The sequence below is a fragment of the Tachysurus fulvidraco genome, chromosome 22 (assembly GCF_022655615.1).
Source record: "Tachysurus fulvidraco isolate hzauxx_2018 chromosome 22, HZAU_PFXX_2.0, whole genome shotgun sequence".
Taxonomy (NCBI): domain Eukaryota; kingdom Metazoa; phylum Chordata; class Actinopteri; order Siluriformes; family Bagridae; genus Tachysurus; species Tachysurus fulvidraco.
The window spans coordinates 6,111,013-6,133,983 of NC_062539.1; the positions used below are offsets into that span (position 1 = coordinate 6,111,013).

At 38.3% G+C, this 22,971-nt stretch overlaps 2 protein-coding genes across 7 annotated transcripts; both read left to right on the plus strand.

The window, feature by feature from the left end:
- Positions 1–744: 744 nt before the first annotated feature.
- yju2 (YJU2 splicing factor homolog) lies at positions 745–6,012 on the plus strand. The gene is made up of 8 exons (XM_027150676.2): positions 745–1,004; positions 2,355–2,455; positions 2,578–2,722; positions 2,874–3,008; positions 3,244–3,425; positions 3,564–3,714; positions 4,271–4,427; positions 5,646–6,012. The coding sequence occupies exons 1-8, from the start codon at positions 981–983 to the stop codon at positions 5,759–5,761; spliced, it is 1,011 nt and encodes a 336-aa protein (XP_027006477.1). The 5' UTR covers positions 745–980; the 3' UTR covers positions 5,762–6,012.
- A 289-nt stretch (positions 6,013–6,301) lies between these two features.
- shda (Src homology 2 domain containing transforming protein D, a) lies at positions 6,302–22,959 on the plus strand. Of its 6 annotated transcripts, none has more exons than XM_027150669.2 (8): positions 6,302–7,126; positions 7,864–7,919; positions 9,342–9,672; positions 12,225–12,378; positions 12,924–13,133; positions 13,885–14,080; positions 14,687–14,806; positions 19,257–22,959. In XM_027150669.2, exons 3-8 carry the CDS (start codon positions 9,346–9,348, stop codon positions 19,441–19,443), a joined length of 1,194 nt encoding a protein of 397 aa, XP_027006470.2. In that variant the 5' UTR covers positions 6,302–7,126; positions 7,864–7,919; positions 9,342–9,345; the 3' UTR covers positions 19,444–22,959. The 6 variants fall into 6 exon arrangements, with proteins under 6 accessions (XP_027006470.2, XP_027006469.2, XP_027006474.2 ...); XM_027150668.2 differs by having other exon boundaries at positions 6,302–7,122; XM_027150673.2 differs by having other exon boundaries at positions 6,302–7,122; positions 13,900–14,080.
- Positions 22,960–22,971: the final 12 nt, after the last annotated feature.

Consider the following 22,971-nt stretch of genomic DNA (forward strand, 5'->3'; position numbering starts at 1 on the left):
ATTAAAGAATATTCGGTTACAATTGCTCTATTCATGCAATACGACATTCAGATTAAGAAACACAAAACACACTTTTTAACAAGACATAAAATAGGACAGCACATTTTTTTCTCACCAAATCTCATTATATATATATATATAACATTATCATAGGGTCTTATTTTTGGTTAGGCTGTTTAAATTTGATATTACAAGTGATCATGTTACAATTCTATCTAAACTTAAAAATAAATGTAAATAGAGGTGATGAGACTGGATAAATAAAATCCTACATTATATGATCAAAGGTTTGTGAACTCCTGACCATCAGACCCATAATGTGGTTCCTACTCAAACTGTTGCCATAAAGCACAAAGTGAGCTCCATGAAGACATTGTTTTTGTTAAGCACTGACTTTAACCCCACTGAACAGATCTAGGATGAACTGGAACACCTTTTGTGCTCCATGCCATATCACCCATACTGTATCAGTGCCTGATCTCCAGAATGCTCTTGTGTCGAATTGAGCGCAAATATACAGCCACATTAAACAATATAATGCACAGCCTTCCTGGAAAACTGGACTGAGAACTAATTCTATATTATACTCATGTTTTTTCGGGTGTGTTGGGTAAATAACAAGCATTAAGTGGTGTAATTGCCCCATCTTCTGACTCTTACAAAGCTTAAAACATTCCTGCTATTCCGTACACCTTCTACAGGTGGCGGTAATAAACAACATTCAAGACGTTATAAATAACATCTGTAGACGAGTAAGAATGTGGTGGAAGTGAGGCTGGAAATCAAAAGCTTTTAGTACACGTTACAGAATACAAACGTTATTACTGTAACAATTTATTCATTATTATAAATTATAAGAGTTTATTATAATAAACAAGAGACTCTGAAATAGGGATCAGACGGCGGATTGAAGTCAAGTCGGAACCTTTGTTATTGTTTGTGTTTCTGCCCGGAACTCTGACTGTTAGCTAGAGCTAAACATGTCTGAGAGAAAAGTCTTAAACGTAAGTTACTCAGATGCTATTTTCATTGTTTTGTTGAAAAATTGTGTCCTGTTTAACGTCGAATATTTACTGTATTACCCGTTAGCTATGCGTTCAGTTGGCAAGTTTGGCGACAGAATACATGTAGCTAGCAAGCTAGCAAAGTGCATAACACACTTATTATTGTTATTCGTGATTCTGCTTCTAAGTCTTTGTAGGTCCTGTGTTGTTGTTTTTATATTAGATTATTATATATTATAATGTATATTATATTAGTTTTATATTATGTTGTTTTTTAACATTTAGATGTTAGTATAGTTTTAACATTTAGATGTTAGGGGTTGTATCTCCCTCTGACGTCACAGGGTGACATGGCTAACGGAGTCACAATAACATTTAAAAACATCACTGATAATGGCCAAGTAATAATTTGTTTGTTGTAAATATAACAGAAGACTGGAATAAGTAGAATACAGAAATAATGAATACAGCATTAATAATAATAATTATTATTATTATAATTGGAACATATGTAGTATGTTAATAAGAATAATAACATACTAGATATGTTGGGTTCCAAATGTAGTATGTTATTAATAATAATAATAAGAATAATAACATACTACATATGTTGGGTTCCAAATCCCAGAATGCAACACAACTACAGTATGATGGAGACGTATATAAGACTTTGCTTGGGCAGTCAGTGATCTGTGAGATGCAAGTATTGTGCTGGTTTCAGCATGAAAGTTGTAGTTTTGAAGGCCGATCAGTTTGATCGGTCTAAAGCTCTTATGCATCAGTCACACACACACACACACACACACACACACACACACACACACACACACACTGAGTTTTTTTGACCTGTACTGTCTTGTCTGTCTTGTTGTCTTGTCCTGCACTGTTTGCACCAGGTTGCACAGATGCACTTTATGTATCTAAGACTACTTACCAAGTCCTAACAGCTCTGTCTTTGTCTAATCCTGGGGAAACGTTGTCTTATTTCACCGTGTACTGCAACAGCTATATATGGTTGAAATCACAATAAAAACTTCTTGACTTCACACACACACACACACACACACAAACACACACAGTAGAAGCAGGGGTTAAATGGTCAAATGGCTTTGTGGGTAATGTAGTAAACAAAAGTAAAAATTAAAACATGTCCAGGAAAAAAGACTGAACCTAAAAAAAATCAATTCAATTAAATTTATTACTAAAAGTTAAATAAATAAACATTAAAGATTAAATGTTCATGATAAAACGTTATGTTTCCTTTAACTGGTTAGTTTTATTTAGAAAAAGTGACAACTGTATTTCAAAACCTATTAATAGTGTAACTATTATTTTTTCATATTTTTCAAGAAATACTATCCCCCGGATTTTGATCCATCCAAAATCCCTAAACTGAAACTTCCTAAAGACCGTCAGTATGTGGTTAGATTGATGGCCCCGTTTAATATGAGGTAGGTGTCTTGTTATTATGTGTAAGTTTCTGTATATTTCTGCATTGATATACTGCACTGATATCATGTGTAGTGTGTGTGTGTGGAGATGGTTATAATGTTAAATGACATATTTCTTTCAGATGTAAGACATGTGGAGAATACATATACAAAGGGAAGAAGTTTAATGCTCGCAAAGAGACAGTACAGAATGAGCTGTATCTGGGGCTGCCCATCTTCCGATTTTATATTAAATGCACAAGATGTCTGGCAGAAATCACGTTTAAGGTAAGTTGTTCACTGTGCCAATTTTGATCTGTATATCAAACCACATCATTTGTTACTATTACAGCTACTGTTTTACTAGACTGATTAGCTCTTTTTGGGCTAGAGATTATGCATTCTTAATCTGTTTTCTTTGTCTTCTCTTCTCAACCAGACCGACCCAGAAAACACTGATTACGCTATGGAACATGGTGCGACACGAAATTTTCAGGCTGAGAAGCTGCTCGAAGAAGAGGAGAAGAAAATCCAGTTGGAGAGAGAGGAGGAGGAGTTAAATAATCCTATGAAGGTAATATTTACTGTAACAATGCACCTGGCAGTGTGTCATCATTTCTGTGCAAGTTTGGCAGGTAGTTTTTCAAATCCTGCATTTCATGTCAAGAAGTTTTTCTTTAGTGGTCCAGATCTGATGATAAGGGATATGATTGTCACTTCTGCTAACAATACTGCTCAGTGCCAGTTTATTATATATTGTATATAGTTTAGATTTTTCAGCTGCTAAAATGCTCCTGTGTTCTCCCAAGGTTTTGGAGAATCGCACACGGGACTCGAAGATGGAGATGGAAGTTCTGGAGAACCTACAGGAGCTGAAGGATCTGAATCAGAGGCAGGCTCAGGTGGACTTTGAGTCCATGTTGCAGCAGTACAGGGAGCTGGAGAAGAGACAGAAGAAAAAAGAGCAGGAGGACGATGAGAGAGAAACCAAGTATGTATAAGAGAAACACGTACATAAAATGTATAGATATACTTGTTATTGAGATATCTGTTATCAATATATCAACCATAAATGACTCTCTCTCTCTCTCTCTCTCTCTCTCTCTCTCTCTGTGGGTCTCCCCTTTAGAGAAATGCTGGAGAGAGCGTTGGTCAAACGGCTTAGAGACTCTGATTCGGACTCTGATCAGGAGCAAGAAAATGTAAAAGAGCAGCAGAAAAGACACACTTCTGAGAACCCTACAGACATCCTGACTACAGACAAAGAAATGGATACGAAGGTACAGAGGCCAGGCTAAAGCTCGACTTCCAAATGCACTTATAGTCATTTTCACAACACATTTCCTTCTCTGAATAATGTTTATTTTACCACTACATAACATAAGCAATTAAAAGAACTTTTCATTACAATAAAGTGGGCTAGAAACATCTTTACCGTTTGAAAAACTATTCAACTTTCCTTAACAAATTTATCTCACATAAGGGACCTTCTGTGATGATTAGCTGCTTACTCACTTAAGCAACTTAAGCAAATATCCTAGCAAATATATTACCTGCTGGTTCAACCTACCTTCTTTCGACCACTCACCCTGTCGCAGAACACCTTTAGATGTGCTGTAATAGAATATTTGGCCATGTCACACCACCGCATGCTTGATTCTTTTCCTATCACTGCATACTTGGTCATTTTTTTTTATTATTATTACTGGCCCCCTGCTGGCTTAACCTTTCACTTTCATTGTGTTGTCACTGGAGTGGAAAATGTGTTTTTTAGCCAGCTTTCAATTTCTCTCTTACTGACTCATGTCATTATGTACCTTTCCTCTGTCTCCACAGGGTGCCACTTCGTCTGGAGTAAAGCGGCAGAAAGTTGAGAGCTGGGAAAAGAGTGTGGGCGGGTTAGGAGGAAGAAATGCGCTAGGGTCACTTGTAGTGAGGAAGAAGCCTGCGGCAACAGTTACAGCACCGCCGCCTGCAGCTGGAGCTCAGACTGGTAGAGTCTCCAGAACCTCTTTTTATTTCACTTTAGCAGATATATTGTTTATCAGTGCATGAAATGTTTGAGGCAAAACTATAGAGGAAGTAAAAAATTTTACTATTATTATTATTATTATTATTACCCAGAAGGTAGGAGGCCCTTACAGCTGCTCTCTCTAATAACTGCTATTTTTTTTTTTTACAAGAAAAATGTCCAGTATTAATGCATACACTGTATGGCCAAAAGTATGCGGACATGTCACCATCACACCATACATGTTTAACATCCCATAGTCCACTTTGTGTAATAATAAGCTCCACTTTTCTGGAAAGGCTTTCCTCTACATTTCTTTGTTCCACCAAAGAGAAAATGTGAAAAGCTACAACATGAACATATTCTATACAAGAACCACAAAACGAAATGATAAATGATGATCAGGTGTCCATAACATTTTGTCCAAACAAAAAAGATATTAAAAAAGAAAGATTGTGTTCTTAAAATCGTATCAAGTGTGAATCAGCCCTGTTTAAGTTGTAATTTGATTTTACATGGCTGGGTACTCTGTAGATATGCACATAACTTCGATCCACTTTGTTCGTTTCCTGCAGTTTAAAGGTGAGTAGTTTGTTATAGTAGTTTATTAAAAATCTTGATTGATGACTGAAAAATGCATTTATTGTGGGACGTGAGTTCATTAGATAAAGAAATTTTGTCCAAGCCCCTGTTTAAACAGATTTTAAATGCATTTTCTGAAATTCTGACAGAAATGGTGTATATTGTAAGTGTGTTACTCCAGGATGCTCAAAAATTTAACTTCTAAGTACAGATTTTTATTTAGTAAAATTATTCATATGTTAGGCTTATTATTTGTACAATAGTATTTTGGCTAGGCATTGTAGCCGTTGAGCAATTTTATTCTTTGTATTTCTTCTGACAACATATTAGGTCAATTGAAGATTGAATTCAAATCCATTCAATTCATGTAATCAGTCAATCAGGATATTAACAGGAAGAGCTCACAAAAGCTTTGAAAATGGTCGATTGCGATTCCTGCCACAGTATCCAAAAAAAACATTAGCAGCCCCCAGGGTTTCATGAATCCCTGGTAGCCACCAGGCCACACTTTGAAAAACATTGCTTTATATGTGCTACACTGTAGTGAGGCATTGAAAATGACTCTTAATTTATGCTAATGTCTATCCCCATTCCTTTTGCTCTACCCTTACTATTCAGATATAGATCCTGCTGCTGCCACTACAAGCAGCAGCCAAACACCAACAGTTCAGAATGGTTCCTCTCTCAGCCTGCTGGGGGCGTACTCTGACAGCGACGACAGCAACTCAGACTAGACCTATCATGGTGATGGAAACCGTGCCTGATGTTAACTGTGCAGGAACAGTCTCATTCACAGACTTCTGGATTTTATATTGGTGGTGCTTCTTGAAAGTCATGCTAATAGTTTAGAAAAATATCGGACTGACTGTTCTACATTTCATCCTTTCTGGTTGATTTGTGATATTAAAGTATAGATGGCCTTTTTCATGCGTTTAACCCATGTTTTAGCTTCTGAGCAATAAAAATAAATGGGTCGAACACTTGAGTGACTTTCCTGATGTATCGATCAGCATTTGAATCTCAGAGATGCCATGGAGCATTAAGCTAGCTCCAGACCCTTGACCATCAGATGTATGCTTGTTCATTTCAGTATTCCCCTCCCATAAAATGTCACCAGTTATCACCTAAGCCTTTTGCTCCTGACAGCACCATCCGATATGGAATATCCCATGTCTCAAAGGTTAATATCAGATCAGTCTGTCCTTTTTGTTGCATAACATATTTTATTCGATGTGTGTATTGCACAACAAGATTACGATTCTATTCTGCTGTATAAATCTCAAAACACATTATGATTTAGTTGACCTTACTCAACATGTTCTCTCTGTGTGGGTTTTCTCTGGGATCTACGGTTTAATCCCACCTCCCAAAAAATATGCATGGGGGATGGATTCGGCATGCTAAAATGCCTTTAGGTGCCAGTTGTTTTCTTTCTAGGGTGTGTTCTCACCTCAAACCCAATGTTTCTGGTATAGACCCTGTATCCACCATGACCCAGACCAGGATAAAGTAAACAAATGAATGAAAGCGATGAATAAATGGCACTATAATCAAATGTTTTCTTTCACATTTAAGATACAGAAGGTGTCCAATTGTTGGATGTAATCCAGGGACAAAATTGAGGTACAATTTTATCCGAGAACGTCTGAGGTTTATTCACAGGATTGTGAATTTCACAAAAAAAATAAAAAAAATATTGATATCCATAAAAAAAGACAACAAAGGCTCAGATCATTTGACTAGGTTTAATTATACAGACATTAAAAGGGTCTGACGTCTTTCGGGAATATGAAATATCCTCTAACATTTATTTTCTTAGCCACAAAGGGAATGAACAAGTCATGAAATTGGGAAAACGTGATGAATATTTAATCAGATGGCACACAGTTCAGAACAAAAGCGAGCCTGTGGGCTTTCCTACAAAGTCTCTGCCTATTGGATTCGAGCAGCTTCCTGCCATAACGCGTTACTCATTAACCCAAAGCCAGACGCTCATCATCTCCACATACGTGGATACCAGAGTTCACTCAAAAATGTTTTATTTATAGTCTTCTTTTTTTATTATTATTATTATTTATTCATCGCCCAGGCGCCGGTGAGTAAGTGAAGAATCCGTTCATTTATCACAAATCTAACGGTTGTCTAATTGTAGGCTTGGGGGAGGTTTTTTTTTTTTTTTTTTTTACCTCAGCTTTCCACAATAGCGGATTCACGCTATGTTTATATCTTAACTGTTTAATAATAAATAACATCTTGATAGGTGAAATGTATATTCTCTATTGGTTCTGAGGGTTTTATTTTAGTTTTTTGTCGTTTTTGTTCTTTATTTCTTTCGAGGAATCGAGACTAATGCTAGCTTGTTGCTGGCTAGTATGGAGGGTCCTGTGAGAATAATGTAGCATTGTTGCTAACAAGCTTGTTGGACAGATAAATACATTTATTCTTGCATTTGGACAAATTAAGAGTGATATTCTCTAACTTTTTTTTAGTGAAAAGGTTGATTATTTTGGGCATGATTGATTGATTACAGGTCAAAGTACACCTAAGTTGTTTGGTTAGCTTAGCAGGCTAACGGCATTAACTTTCTGTCAGTGGGTAGAGCTCGTGCGTAGTTTTTAAGTCAACGGTTTTTTAACGGTTCATGAAAAATAATAGGCGACTTTAATAAGCAATAAATATCCAGTAAACACCAAAAATATAAACAAACATTCACATAGAGATGAGGAAAGAATGCACAGGGTTGGGCTGAGCTGTGGAGGTGTGTAAGTCATTTAAGGGTTTAAGTCAATATAGTTTGCTAAGTTTTTTTTTCCTTGTTCCTTGTTTTATTTTATAGACACAAAGTGAAGAAGGTTGATGTTCTGAGGCATCCATGTATCAGACACATTAAAGGTATTAAACATCACTGTGTATATACTGGGTTTTTTTTTTTCCACCAAGATATACAATAATGACTCTGTGTAGTGTCAGTATTTATGGACCTTACAAGAAAGAGGAGAAATCATTGCTTATAGACAGTGTCTGGATTATTTTTGGATTAATTATTAAAAAGTAAGTTATTCCATCGGTTATAGTTCAGCACAGGATTAAAACATGCTTTGATTTGACACGCGCATAAAATTTGCAAAGCTGTGTTTTTATGCAAATCTCCACCACGGCGCTGTTGAATGCTCGATTCTGATTGGTCCGAAGATGTTTATTCATTTTCAATAACAGAAGTCACTGTTGCGTAACAGTAAACAACAGTGAACAGTGACCTACTGTTATAGAAAATGAATAGGTGAACAGTTAACTAAATAAGTGAGCAACAGTGAACTAAAGATGGTTAAAACTACAAAGCGTCAGTGTGTATGTGTATACTCATATATATACACACATTTATAAATAAACAATACTACTTTTTTATGTGTGTGTGTGTGTATGTATATATGTATATGGAGTAAAACAATAACCCATTCCACACCAGCCTAGTAAGGAAAGTTTTCCTTTTATATCTTGTATAACAGCAGCGGCAGTCTTAAATGTGTTGTTGTTGTTTTATAATCTTGTGAGGTAAATATGACAAGCTACATTTTTTGTTGTTTCTATATCTAACTTTGTGAGAAATAAAAAGAGGCTGTTGAAGGAACAACACTTCAACACATGTATACACACTTTATGTGTGTATGTGTGTGTGTGTGTGTGTGTGTGTATAATGTATATATGTATATGGAGTAAAACAATAACCCATTCCACACCAGCCTAGTAAGGAAAGTTTTCCTTTTATATCTTATATAACAGCAGCGGCAGTCTTAAATGTGTTGTTGTTGTTTTATAATCTTGTGAGGTAAATATGACAAGCTACATTTTTTGTTGTTTCTATATCTATCTTTGTGAGAAATAAAAAGAGGCTGTTGAAGGAACAACTGTTTAGCTGTGTAGCTGCTCTAATATAAGTGCTAACAGGAACTAAATAAAAAAAAAAACAGTTGTTAGAATTGACAGTTTGTTGTGATATGAAGAATATAAACATTTGAGGACATGGCCAATATTGGGAAATAATCGTTTTCTGGGTGGTAACATTCCTTTGTTTTACATCACACCATCTCATCTGTGATTTATTTACAGCATGCCTGGTCGTGTTTTAATTTTTTATTCTGCCACACAAGACTTTACAAGACTTTTACAAGACAGTTTCAACACAAGTATCCACAATGGAATAAACTGTGTAAAATACACATTGATGATAAACCTTCTGGAAAAATCTCTCTCTCTCTCTCTCTCTCTCTCTCTCTCTCTCTCTCTCTCTCTCTCTCTCTCTTTCTCTGTGCACAGACTCATGGCAAAGTGGTTGAAAGATTACTTGAATTTTGGCAGCAGGAAAGGACCGCCGCAGCCACCCAAGCCGGATTACACAGAGAGCGAGATACTTCGTGCATACCGTGCACAGAAGGAGCTGGACTTTGAAGACCCATATGAACCAAACCGAGCAAATAATGGCTCGGGGACCTCTGACCCGTTTCCTGCATTCGGAACAATTCTTCCAAATGGAATGGAGGTCAAGATCGTCTCACCTAAGCACAGACTGATAAAAGTGGAATCTCAGGAATTCAACCGCTGCAAGGTCCCGCTGGGAATCGTCTCATTCGAGGAGCCTCATGTCCCTGTATGTCCTTATTTTCTTATTTGTCACATTGCTGTGACTGACCTTGTGCAGCCTATTTGGCAGTGCAGAGGTGCCTTAAATGTTTCCTCAATGAAAAATGGCCTAGGCAAAGTATGCATCAGCCTAATGGTTGTGCACTAGAGCTATTAAGGTTGAGGCATGGCCTTAATGTAGCTTATAAATTACATTTGGCATGCACTTGAACAGGTGCTTAGTAACTGATACGATATAAAAGCCTGCGGTGGTGTACTCGCTCTGATCATGGAAGCTCAGTCTGTGATGTGTCAGGCTGAATGCCTGAAGATTATTCTTTAATAAGAGCTTTTATGTTCTTACTGCGCTGCTTGATCGAGAATGCAATGAATCTGGATTTCTGCTTGAGACACGTTTAATGTTTGTCTATTCCCTGTAAACCTTATCACAAAACAGTGTAGAGAGATATTACCACTGTACCCAAGTACTAGCAAAAGTACTCCTGAAGTTATCTAAAATGTGTATTTTACTGTTGTGTTTTTTTATGCAGATGAGTATAAAGAGTAAGAGAGTGGTTTTATGGTCTACATCAGGATCTTTAGGCACACTTAAACTTGCTGAACCTTTTTCTTTTCCCCCTTTCACTACTTGATTCTTGGATAAGTTCCTGACTTTGCACTGTCACAATACAGCCATGACTGTCCCCATTCATGTCCACATTTTTGTCCTCCCTAGCTCCAAACACACACGGAGCAAGCTCACTCTTTAAGCCTTTTTTTGCCTCTTGCCGTGAGTGACAAAGCACTGGAAACTTTTTTGCCTATAAAAATGTTTGCCTTTGGTCTCATGCTGTGCCACCTCTGGTTTAGTAATCATTTTGTTCACTAATCTTAGGGGTCCTTCCCTAAAACATTCTGGATAAGAGTCATTCTGCAAAACCTGTGGTGACCATTACAGCAAGCGCTGCCCTGGTAATTCTTGATCTGCAGATAGAAAACTACACTGAAGGAGTCATTTAAATTAAATTGCTTTTCAGTGTTCCTGAAAAAGTTCCTGTGGTGGAAATGTGGCCTCACACTGGAACAGTATTATATATATATATATATATATTCTTTTTGGTAGGAGTGCTCTGGATTTGGCTTTATCCATCTTGCCACCAGGCTGGACCAATTTCCCAGTTTAGCTCATGAAATGACACAATGCTACCTCCACCTTGGTCTTCTTAGATGGATTTGGCGAACGGGGAATAGTGTTTTATTTATAGTGGAGTTTTACATTTACTTAATGCTCAAACCTTTTTTGTAAATTGCACAAACTTACCTGAATTTTTATTTTTTTTTCCACATCTATTTAAACCGGCTTTTTAGTTTGGATTTATAAACATTCAGCCGGACATGATGCCTGTGATTCAGAGAGGAAACATTATGCAGGCTAGGCGCGTTTATCTCGACCATGTTTAAATGTGTGTCCTCTGGCTAGTATCTAGTGACACAATGACATTTTAACAAAGTTGCACGGTGATTATTAGGGTAGTGCTATATTGAGAGGGTGATCTGTTTTTAATTTCACAAGCTGAACATAATCTTTATGCCCCAAAAAAATTTAAGATAAATTTGACCTGAATGATTGAGAATGTTGCTCAACCAAAGTTGCTCATGGAAAACCAAAGAAAACAAGCCCTCAATTCTACTCCAGGAGTCAAGTGGATGAGGTCCTCAACTCCAGCAATTCTTAGGGCTGGAACAGGTTTTCTTGTAGGACTGCTCTTTATTTACCGCCATCAATCTTACCCTCAATTGCCCTGAACGTTTCCCAGTATCTGTTAATGAAAAGTAGCACTGCAATATGATGCCCCCTCCATGGTTTTTTCAGGATGATGGAATTTTTAAAAAAAAGTCCAGAAACAAAAAGCCAAGTTCAGTATTACTTTCATTTAATGTCTATAAAAAGAAATGGGGTACAATTCTGTGCTAAATATTAACATATTAACTTATCACTGTTGCTGGCTGTTGAGAAGTCGGACATATATTGACCTACTCTCTGAGGCTGTTTGCTCAGATATTAGAAATAAGGCATGGTTAGAACTCGATGAACAGCAACAGTAGCCTCTAGTTAGAACAAGCATATATTTGAAAGGTATGAAAAAACTGGCCCTGAGCTGCATGAACATCTCTCAAATGGGACCAAATTGCCTGTTGTGTACGATGATCCAGGACAAGGCTTAGGCACGCAGAGAGCTTTTAAACCCCTAGTTGTATTAATCATGTAAAAGTCAACACTGGAACAGTACATCAGCATGAAACACTTGATGCTGCTCAATCTCTCTTCTGTATTTTCTTTTGTTTGTAAGCTGTACTTAATAGAGCCATTGCACACACTGTATTCCAGTCATTGTGACATTTTAAAGCCTGTAGTAAGTGAACCAAGAATGAGGACACCATTTTTCTTTTTACCTTTTGTGTTGATCAGCTACCCCGAGGCAGCGCTTAACCCCCACCCCCATAGTCTTCTGTTCTCCCATCAATCTTTTGTCTGCAGACGGTGCTTAATCTCTCGCTTTGCCCCTCTCCTTCCCTTAGGTCATTCCATCTGCCCCAGCAGTAGGGGACACCGATTATTCAGACCCGTTCGATGCCCGCCCAGACCCACGACCCCATCTCGGCTGGGAGTCTGGTTCTGTAGAAAACAGCAGCAGCTACATGGAGCCATTTGAGGCACAGAGAGTCATCACGGGTAACATGCTTTCACTAAGGTGTATAAACTATACAGCGAGGGACATTGGTAGAAGAAGCATTTACTCAGGAGAGACTATTCAGTGCTGTGGAAGACACGTTTTATGAGAACACTAGCCACCTTAATTGGTTGTAAAGGTTTGAATTGTGCATTGAAAGGCTTTTTGCATCATTACTGGCAAGTTGTCAGGTTACTTCTGAGAAGAAAGTCTTTTCTTTTGTAAATTGGAATCTAATTGAGTGAATCGAATAGAGTTTCCAGTTGTAAATTCCAGTTCAACTTTTTTTGTTTTTGTAGTTGGAGTGGATTTTTTTTTTCTTTCTGATAATGTCCTGATTCTTAACAAAATTTGTGGAAGAAAGATTAGTTATGCTTTGTAATACTTACTATGTTTTGTGGTATTGTAATACTTGTAACACTTTTTTTCACTAAACAATTTCTTTGAACGAGTTCTGTGTAGATTTAAAATATATAATCAGCTGTGGGATTTACATCATTTTGCAGATAAAAAACTTGATTTCTAAAGACATTATTTTTCCCTGCAGAGCTGCAGCATGTCTCGGAGCACGGCCGCACTCTCTCTCGGGGAAGTCCGCAGCTCTATGACAGCCCATATGAAGAACAGGGAATCTACAGGACCGGTCTTCCAGAGGATGAGAGGGAGAGTCGATTGCCTCAAGATGATGAGAGGCCAGCAGATGAATATGACCAGCCCTGGGAGTGGAAGAAGGAAAACATCTCTAAGGCATTAGCTGGTGAGCTCTGCCATACATTAGGGTTGTGAATCCTGTGTGGCTGCAGCTCTCTCTTTTTTCCCAGCACATAACATTATTTGCACATGGTTTGTGGAGGTTATCAGATAGTAAATAGACAAGTGAAATTCAAAGCAACAATTTTGCATTAAATCTTGCAATATCGGTTGATGTGAGCATGCTACATATCTCTCGAGTCAGGTGTAGTAAATACTAATCACAACATTTACTCATTTAACAACTAGTGAAATTGTATTGGTTGGCTGGTCTGTGTGTATCAGCTACATCATAAAAAAGCAAATATCGATGCTTTACATGTGTTTCAGTGGCTTACAGATAAGAAGCGGAAGAGTAGATGATGTGGCATATTTGTCAAATAAATTCGAACATAAAGACAGAAAATTTAAAGCCTGTGTGAGCAAAAGAGAAATGAAGTACAGAGGGTTTTAAAAGTAAAATACAGATGTAGTTTGACTGATAGTCTGTCAGTCAGAATAGATTAGGATCCCAGATAGCCCTGAGGAAGAACAACAGCTATAATGAAAAAGAGCGATAGATGACATGATCATCCATCAAAAATAATAGGGTTCATTTGTCTTCATTGCTGCTTTTAAGTAATAAAATGCAGTATAGTTTTCATTCTTTCTTTTATGCCTTTACTTGGTCATGAGTTTTTGAGTTTTCTATCAAAGGAACTGAACATATCTGTCTGGGGGTTTCTGACTTGGTGAAACATGATGGTGATTTTTTTTAGTCTTTGTGCATTTAGTACAGTTTGATGGTGGCGATTGGGAGCGGTCCACACTGCCCCATACGGACCAGCACAGGAGAACGGGAACCTCCAGAACCAGCCCTCCATCCAGCAAGGCCACCAGTCTACGCAAACCCAGTGACCACCACACCATCCTGGGGGAAAGGGTGGACCCTGCATTACCTCTGGAACAACAAGTGTATGTATTACTGCTCTTTCTTTTTTTTTCTCCCGTGGTGACTGAACGTGTGTCTTAGTAGTCGTGGGAGAACAAACCCTGCATGTTAATCAAACATTGATTATTTATTCATTCGTTTGTAGTAGGCTATGATGCTACCATGCTTATAATTAACCTAATACAATGTTTTAACTATGCAAAAAACATTAATTTTAACATTGTATTGATGTTTGTCCAATTTGTCATTCAGAAAGCCAGTTATAGTCTGTTAATATATTCTATTTATATACTGTATATTGTTGAAGGGTGATTTTGTTTGCCATTGACTTGGGGAAAAGAAAAGCATAGGGACCTGGACAAAAAAAAAAGTAAGGACAAAAAAAGTAAGGACCTAAAGATTAGACTGGACTAACATCTTTTTTCACAATACAAATATAAATTTGATCAGATTTAGCATCAGTTGGAAAATAAAAGCAATTATTTTTGTTTGTATCACTAACATTACTGGAACAAATCATTAAGGAAAACAGCACATATTTTTTTTTCAATACAATTTTGTTTTTACCACAGAATTATACTGTAAGATATCAAAACCTAGGCTGCAATGCACATGCCTGTGTGTTGTAGGTGGTACCACGGCGCATTGACACGCTCTGAAGCTGAGAATCTGCTGACACTGTGTAAAGAGTGCAGTTACCTGGTGAGAAACAGTCAGACAAGCAGAAACGACTACTCTCTCTCCCTCAGGTATGGCATAATTTTTGTTTTGTTTTTAATTTTCCTCCTTATTCATCTCAGATTGAGTATCCATCTCATAATGATAGCGGCATGCTCGTGATCTCCTAATTTACATTTATATGCTAGTTACATACTCCTGTTCCCACTCAGCCACTTAATACGCATGCTCACGGTAATAGCCTACTCTGTCTCTCTCTCCTGCTCTCTTTGTGTCTCTATTGATTTACTCATGAGGTCTTGGGCCCCTGTTGTTATTCGTTGTTAATCAACACATATCTGCTAAATCACCAGTTAATCCTGTCCAGATGTTCACAAAGCAGTACACAGCAAGAGCATCTGGAGCCCTTTCATCTAGAGCCTTGCTTTGTACTTTATTGTGTACTGTGTCAATGTGCCATTTTAGCATGTCTTCAAAGATGCTTAGGTTCCTCAGATGTTCTGTGGTTATTTGGTGGTACCATAAGGTTTTGTGTATAAGCTGTGGTTCAAATTGACGGGTGTCCAACACCAGTTAGTCAAGTCAAGAAGCTTTTATTTCATTTCAACCATATATAGCTGTTGCAGTACACGGTGAAATGGGACAACGTTTCTCAAGGACCATGGTGCTACATAAAACAAAGACAGAGCTATAAGGACTTAGTAAGTAGTCCTAGCCACATAAAGTGCATCAGCAACCTGGTGCAAACAGTGCAGGACAAGACAAACAAGACAGTGCAGGACAAAATCAAAAATACAAGACATTACACAAAAAACAATACACAAAAACAGCGCCGACCAGTGTAAATACTGTATGTTCAATCAATATTGCGTGTGCAGAAATACTGGAATGAACACATTAGTATTATAGTTGCATGAGGTGTTGTAAAGTATTGTGCAAAACAGCAATCAACTGAAATATGAGACAGAATGTGCAAAGAGCAAAAACTGTGTGCAAAACAACATGTAAACAGTTTGATGGATGTATAATGGAAAAGTGTGTATATGATGTAGGTCTGTGCAGTCCATACAGTTGGTGTGTATGTTGTGCTCGGTACAGTTCAATTCAGTTATTAAGGAGTCGATGGCTTGTGGAAAGAAACTGTTACAAAGTCTGGTCGTGAGGGCCCGAATGTTTCGGTACCTTTTTTCCAGACAGCAGGAGGGTGAAGAGTGTGTGTGAGGGGTGTGTGACGTCATCCACAATGCTGTTGGCCTTGCGAATGCAGTGTGTGGTGTGTGTCCATGATGGCGGGAAGACTCCAGTGATTTTCTCAGCTGTCCTCACAAGGTTTATCCGCTGCAGGGTTGCGATCCAGGACGGTGCAGTTCCCAAACCAAACAGTGATGCAGCTGCTCAGAATGCTCTGAATGGTCCCCCTGTAAAATGTAGTCAGAATACGGGGAGGGAAATGGGCTTTTCTCAGACTTCGTATGAAGTAGAGATGCTGCTGGGCTTTCTTGATGATGGAGCTGGTGTTTAGTGACCGGGTGAAGTTCTGAATGAACACCAAGCAATTTGGTGCTCTTAAAGATCTCTACAGATGATCCGTCGATGTTCAGCGGAGAGTGTCGCTTTGTACACCAGGTAGTTAGATGTTGCACCTCCTCCTTGCATGCTGACTCATCGTTCTTGCTGATGAGACCCACCACGGTTGTGTCACCGGCGAACTTGATGATATGGTTCAATCTGTGCATTGCTGCAGTCGTGAGTCAGCAAGGTGAACAGCAGTGGGCTGAAAATGCGAAGCCCCACTTAGATATGCATGATGGATATAATTGAGAATACAGACTGACAGATGCCGAAGCCTGCCACTGCACAGTCACAGGGTGCAATCACTAATGGGTGGCAGGGAGGAATGACATTCTTTACACATTGAGTGCAGTTTTGCTTTGTTGACTCACGGCTGTATTGTGCTGCACGATTAATCATATCGTAATCGCGATACGAAGCCTGTACGATTATATGACGTAAATGCTGCGATTTTATGAAATAAATAAATTCATGTGTGGACATGACAACCCATTCTCTCTGAAAGCTGTTTGCCTTTTTCTTACACTACACCGCTATCCACTAATAATAAAAAAGTGAGTTTCAGTTTAGGCAGTGGCACATGTGGCGCGTATGGTCATGTCGTGACTTTTTCCGGTGTGCAGCGCGGAACGGGTGAAGATGGATGCCGAGCAGACGGACACTGAACTGGTGGCCAGAAAAAATGCTACCTCTGTTATATGTAGTGGTAATTTCGTCAGACGAGACGATATATGTTCGTCAACAACCTTTATTTTCATGACCAAGACGAGACGATGACAAGGCACCACTGTCCAAAAACACTGACTAAGTCTAAATTAACATGCATTATTGTTGACGAAAAAAGACGAGACGAAAATGTTTTGTATAAAATAAAGACAGAAAAAATCTCTCTTCATTTTTGTCTACAATTGTCTTTGCTTTTTCATCAGCTGTTACGCCTTTAAAATATTCAGAACGAGTTCGCGGCTTCACGCTGTTGCTCGTTACAGGTACGCCTGTATTGCTTCCGCTAAAGAACATAGTGCGCTCCGTCTCTACGGTTAGAACCCTGTGTCCATGGCAACGCTCTGTTTTTTATCAAGAAATAAAATAGTGTGTGCGTAGAAAAAAAACGTCCACACGCCGCTCAAAAAAAAAAAAAAAAGTTCTGAGCGCAAGTCCACCGTCTAGGCGGCTTTTTGTGTTAAATGGTATTTCCTGTCGCTGCGCAGGCGCTTTTATTGTACATGACAGCTTATGTCCCGATGACCGGTCTTTGCATTACGATTAAAAGCAGTATAGATAAAGTAAAAAATGTGATGTGCAGTCAAGTTCGAGTGTATGTACTGTATAAACGAGTGTTCTCAACTTCTCACTGATACTTTTGTGATTCGCGGAGTTTTGACAAGTTTTATAGCCTTGATATTGTTTCTTATTCAAAAGTAGTGACAGAAAAATCTCAGCACCCCCAACCTGAAACCTCTTCCCCTGTCACAATCACATCATAATCAAAATTAATAATTAGGCTTAAAAGCAAATGTATATGTAAGGGAAATATCATCAATAATGGTGTGTGCAATACAATGTATAACTTGCATTTAAGTAGGTAATTTACTATATATATATACACACACACACATACTGTACACCTACAGTTTTGATCTTAGGCTTTTCATTAATCAGCATTAATGTTATTTTATATTTTAATTTGAAAACGTTTTGCATTTGTTTGTTGTTGCTAGTTTGAGTTTAGAAATACAAATTTCAGCATTATCAGTAATGTGTGTGTGCATTTTCCTTGAGAACCAAGCAAGTTGACTCATGATACCATTTGTTTATTATATCGCTATCGCAATATTGACCTCAATAATCGCAATATGACATTTTCCTTAAATCGTGCAGCCCTACGGCTGTACAATTATCAGTAGTCTCTTACTGAGGACTACTAAATGCATATAATTAGCAGTTTTATTTAAGGTAGAACTGGGAGACACCATGTCATCCATGTGTCGGTTCAGCGACTGAGCAAATCTTTCTATAGCACTAAAGCATTTTTATGCTCTGACATCTATTCTAATTATATTCCACTGATCATGAGGATGATTATGCCATCATTAATCTCCTCCATGTTTCGTAATGTGGATTGTGCAGCACTATTTACTCATGGCTCTGTGTAAACTGTACAATTTACAGTTTGCTTAAATAGTGGCACCTTCTTTAGTGTCCTAGTTATTATTCAAAGTACTAGAACACCTCCAGTATAGCTCCTTTTGCTGATGACTGAATAATGTATATACTAGCGTGGATCGAATGCTCACTCCCGTTCACGGTTTTAGTTTAATCAGACACATCACAGAGACAACATTATTCTCAGTGCCTGGTTGCCATGTAAAAATCAGTCTTGTCCTTGAAGCTGTATGACCCATGGATAACCCAGTAAGATTAAGTGTATAAAATCATTAGTGTTAAGCATTTTTTTTTCCTATCCATCGCTGTCTTCTTCTACCCACCCTCCTTTTCCCTCCATTTGACCTTGCATTCTTCTTTTCCTCCTCCCATATCTCCTGCACTCCCCCTCCCCATGCCATCAACAAACGAGGAGAAGGATAATCCTGTAAAGCTACTCCTCGTGAGAGCCAGCATTCAGAGACGCAATTCCTCTCGCTGCCTGCTATTTGCTTAAATGTTAGACGTTATATAAACAAATAAGGAGACGATTAAGTAGATTTCTTCAAAACATGTTTGCACACGTTTCTGCTTTTCTTGTCAGTGCTTTACACGTGAACCGATTGCTTATAACCGCAGGCGAATTCCACACAGATTATTTTTATAGGTGAGCCTAAGAGGCGAGGTCTTGTCAGCCATGCATCTGTTCTTCATTGTTGTTGTTTTTTTTCCACTCACTCTCTGCTCCATCTGTTTGTGTTTGCTGTTTAATTATTCACCAGTGTTTTCTCCCCGTCTTTTTAGGAGCTGTCATGGCTTCATGCATATGAAATTCTCTCAGTCACGTGATGGGAAGTACATCCTCGGCGAGAACAGTCCTCCCTTTGACACAATTCCTGAGGTCATCTACTTCTACACCACCCACAAGCTCCCCATCCGGGGTGCTGAACACCTCTCTCTGCTTTTCCCTGTGGTGGTCCAGACACTCTGAGAACAAGCACAGCTACACACTGACCCACACCTACTCACACACACGAAGGCCTGGACTTCTTTTTGCTTAGGTCGGGGACACGCACACTTGCAACTCCTCACATGTTCACACACTCAGGGTCAATTCTTGGTCAGCTTTGCAGTAGCGCTTTGTATTTGATAAAATGTGTAGTTTTACGTGTGGATTTTAATAATAGTGACCATTTGAATTGGTTTGAACGATGGATTGGTGTGAATCTGCTCTGAATCACGGTTTGGAGTGTCGCTGATCTGCAGACTGGAATTGAAATGAATATTAATGTGATGGCTGAACTGATGCCGTAGGTTATTTGAATACATTGACACTACACACCTCCCAGTGCTTCTATTCACAAAACTGTTTTATAGACTGACTTCCATTCAGTACATTGTTTACCTTTACAGCTCGTACTCAAGACACGCTAGAAATTTCCATGAACTACGGAATTATGGACTTATTTCTGCTGACCTCTATTTTAGCCAGACTGACACACTGATCCTACACACCACTGAGCTGTAGATCTACCTTCCCTGTCTCTGTTGTAAGCAAAAACATAACCTGATCGACGAATATTAAGATATCAGTAATTAGGGATGCATCGTTACTGATACTTGTACTAATAAGTGCTCCGATACCGTGTCGTACCGTTTAACATAAGCCTAGTGTACAAAACAAGAGTGTCAACACAACAGACGGACAACCGAAGGTACATATTTTTTTTACAATACGTGGAACCTGATGAAGCATGTTAAAATTTAAACAGTATCTTTGAGCAAAAGTACAGGAACCGGTACTTTATGTTGTGCATGCAGCATTAAGGAGTGCATGCAGTTCAGCTAGCTCTGAGATGCACATGCTATCCTTGCACTCACTCTCCTGCAATTCACAGTATTTTTAATGAGCACTCTGGCTCATGCTGCTCATGCCATATATTACAGATACTGTTTACTTAACACCATACGTAAAACTCCTCACTAGGAAGGAATTTTAGCTGTGTATGAAGTAGCACCAACATAAACTTTCACGGTGCTCCTGAAAACCACACACTCCTTTCACTATTGATATTAGTATTAATAAGTACAAGAAACCTGCATTCATACTCTGGAAATGTGGCACCGATGCATCCTTATCATTTATAGAAATAATTCATATAAAGCACGCTTGGCCAAAACAAGTTGCTCATATCCTATTATAAGTGCCAATATTTCATTTGTCTTTCTGAGTTTTTGCTGCCTCTTTGGAGTCTGATGAAAGGAAACCAAGCAACAGCTGTGGAATGTGTGGAATGTCTTTTCCTCCCACAGCTCAACACGTTGCTGCGTGTGGCGGAGGCAGTGATTCAGACTTTAGAGAGAGGTGAAAAAATTGAGACTCGCTCATTCTGCGCACGTGCTCTGTACTTCAACCTCTTCTATCCTTTTCAACAGAAGAAAGGTAGCAGGGCTGCGCTTCATCAGCGGTCACCATTCACAGCTTAAATGGTCATACTTACACTGTTAGAAACTACTGAACACATGAGCACCAATAACACTTCCTTTGTTGTGATTGTACGGTTTACAATTCAGTTGAATCTCTTTGTATATAAATCTGAGGTGATAAGGGTGTGTACAGATGCACCATTGTGAGATTCACCTTGAGTCTTGTCCACTCCTCCTTTATCCGACTCCGTTTCTCATTGAGTGAAACTAAGCCTTGTTTTGATTGTGTTTAAACATACGTTACAGCTGAAGCCTACATTTTACAGAAAAGATTGATTGTGTTTTAAGTGATATATTTTGTGTCAAAGACAGTTCAGGTTTCAGACTGAACAGGTTAAAAAAAATGCTGACATGAAATCCTTTATTCAATTCAATATTTATACCTGTAACACAGTACATTGACTGAGATGATTTTCCATATTACAATCACAAATTGCACAAGTCCTCACAGCTGTGTAAAGGGATAGATCAGTGTTTTCAAACCTAATCTCTGTCAACTGCATGTGTGGTGTGTCCGCCATTGTTAAAGACAAGAATTTAAGATTTTTTTTACACAGAACTTCAATAGTATAAAAGTCTAAATTCAACCTTTTAAACTCAATTGATAAGCTATATAAATTACAACCATTCTGCTCTAAAAGTAAAGTTCCTATGATGCCAAAGTTATTGTTATTACTGTGTAAATGGCAGATAAAAGTTAATACGTCATTTCTAGTTTATTATTTTGGTCATTTCTTCTTGTTCAAACTATTCCCTACTTATGAAGAACCAGTATGAAGTTGGCATTTTTTACTACAGACATGTCCAAAGGACAGAGTGATGCACTCAGTGAAACCTTCCAGTCAAAAGTGCTTATGCAGATCTGCACAAACAAGCATCGATTCCCCAACAACTACCGTTCTTGTCTGGCATATGGCAATTGCACATAGGCTGTAGATATAATAAAAGAAGATTTAAGTTAGGAAAACACTGGCGTATACCTTCAAGCTTTTACACCTATGGCACACGCTAGCATTATCACAGGATCTACTCTTGCAGAGTGTAATATTAGAGAACTACACTGTAGTTGTGTTTGATTATGATGACTACTTTTACTGACTTTATGTACTTGGTTTCTTTTAAATAAAATAAGCTTCTTTTTAAAAAATAAAAGCTGCATTATCATTTTTCTATGATCATACCAGGACTGAATGTAGTGTAGCGCTTGGATTTTTAAATATGTTCACAGATATATATTCTAGCTCGGTTTATTTACAAGCACAAAGACCGTTCCTGCAAAGCTGCAAACAATGCATACAGAAAAATAGGTCACGACTCCCATGTGTGCCTGATTCCGCATTCTGAGCTATCGGGGTGTGTATGAGCGAGGGAGAGAAGTGTGTGGATTTAGAACAGAGTGCCTGCTTTCCCTGCTTTCTCCCAGATAACCCAAACATAGTTTTAATTGTTTAGACATGTGACATCCTAGTATTGTTCTGCAGTCCTAATCCAGAGTGCCTTAATGACTCAAAATAGCAAGTGAGAGAAAATGTATCCTCATACAGTATCATGGAAGTTGGTTTTTATGGAGGTATGTTAAAGTGTGGGTGTGGTTGTATACTTCTCTGTGTGTGTGTGTGTGTGTGAGTGAGTGAGTGAGTGAGTGAGTGCTGCCTGCTGTGGGAGAGCAGGTGTGAAATGTAGAGTGCACTGAAGTAGAAAGAGCAAGAACATTTCATCAGTGACGGGTCACAGAGAACTCCAAAATACCCGTGGAAGCCACTGTGGTTGCTATAGCAACAGTAGCATTTAGTCCCGTTCCAGTTTTCAAAGGAAAACTGAATTAAAACAAATTACATATTGTAACATAAATGTTATATTGACTTTTAAGGTGCTACCATGCTGCTATGCATCTTTTGACTGGTGCAAGGTAATATGACCATATAACATCAATTTTAACCTCACTATTATAGTGTTCAGTTTAAAGTGCTCAATGTTTCCTTGTTTAAAAAGACATAAATAAAATATAAACATAATTGGACGGCGCAGTTTC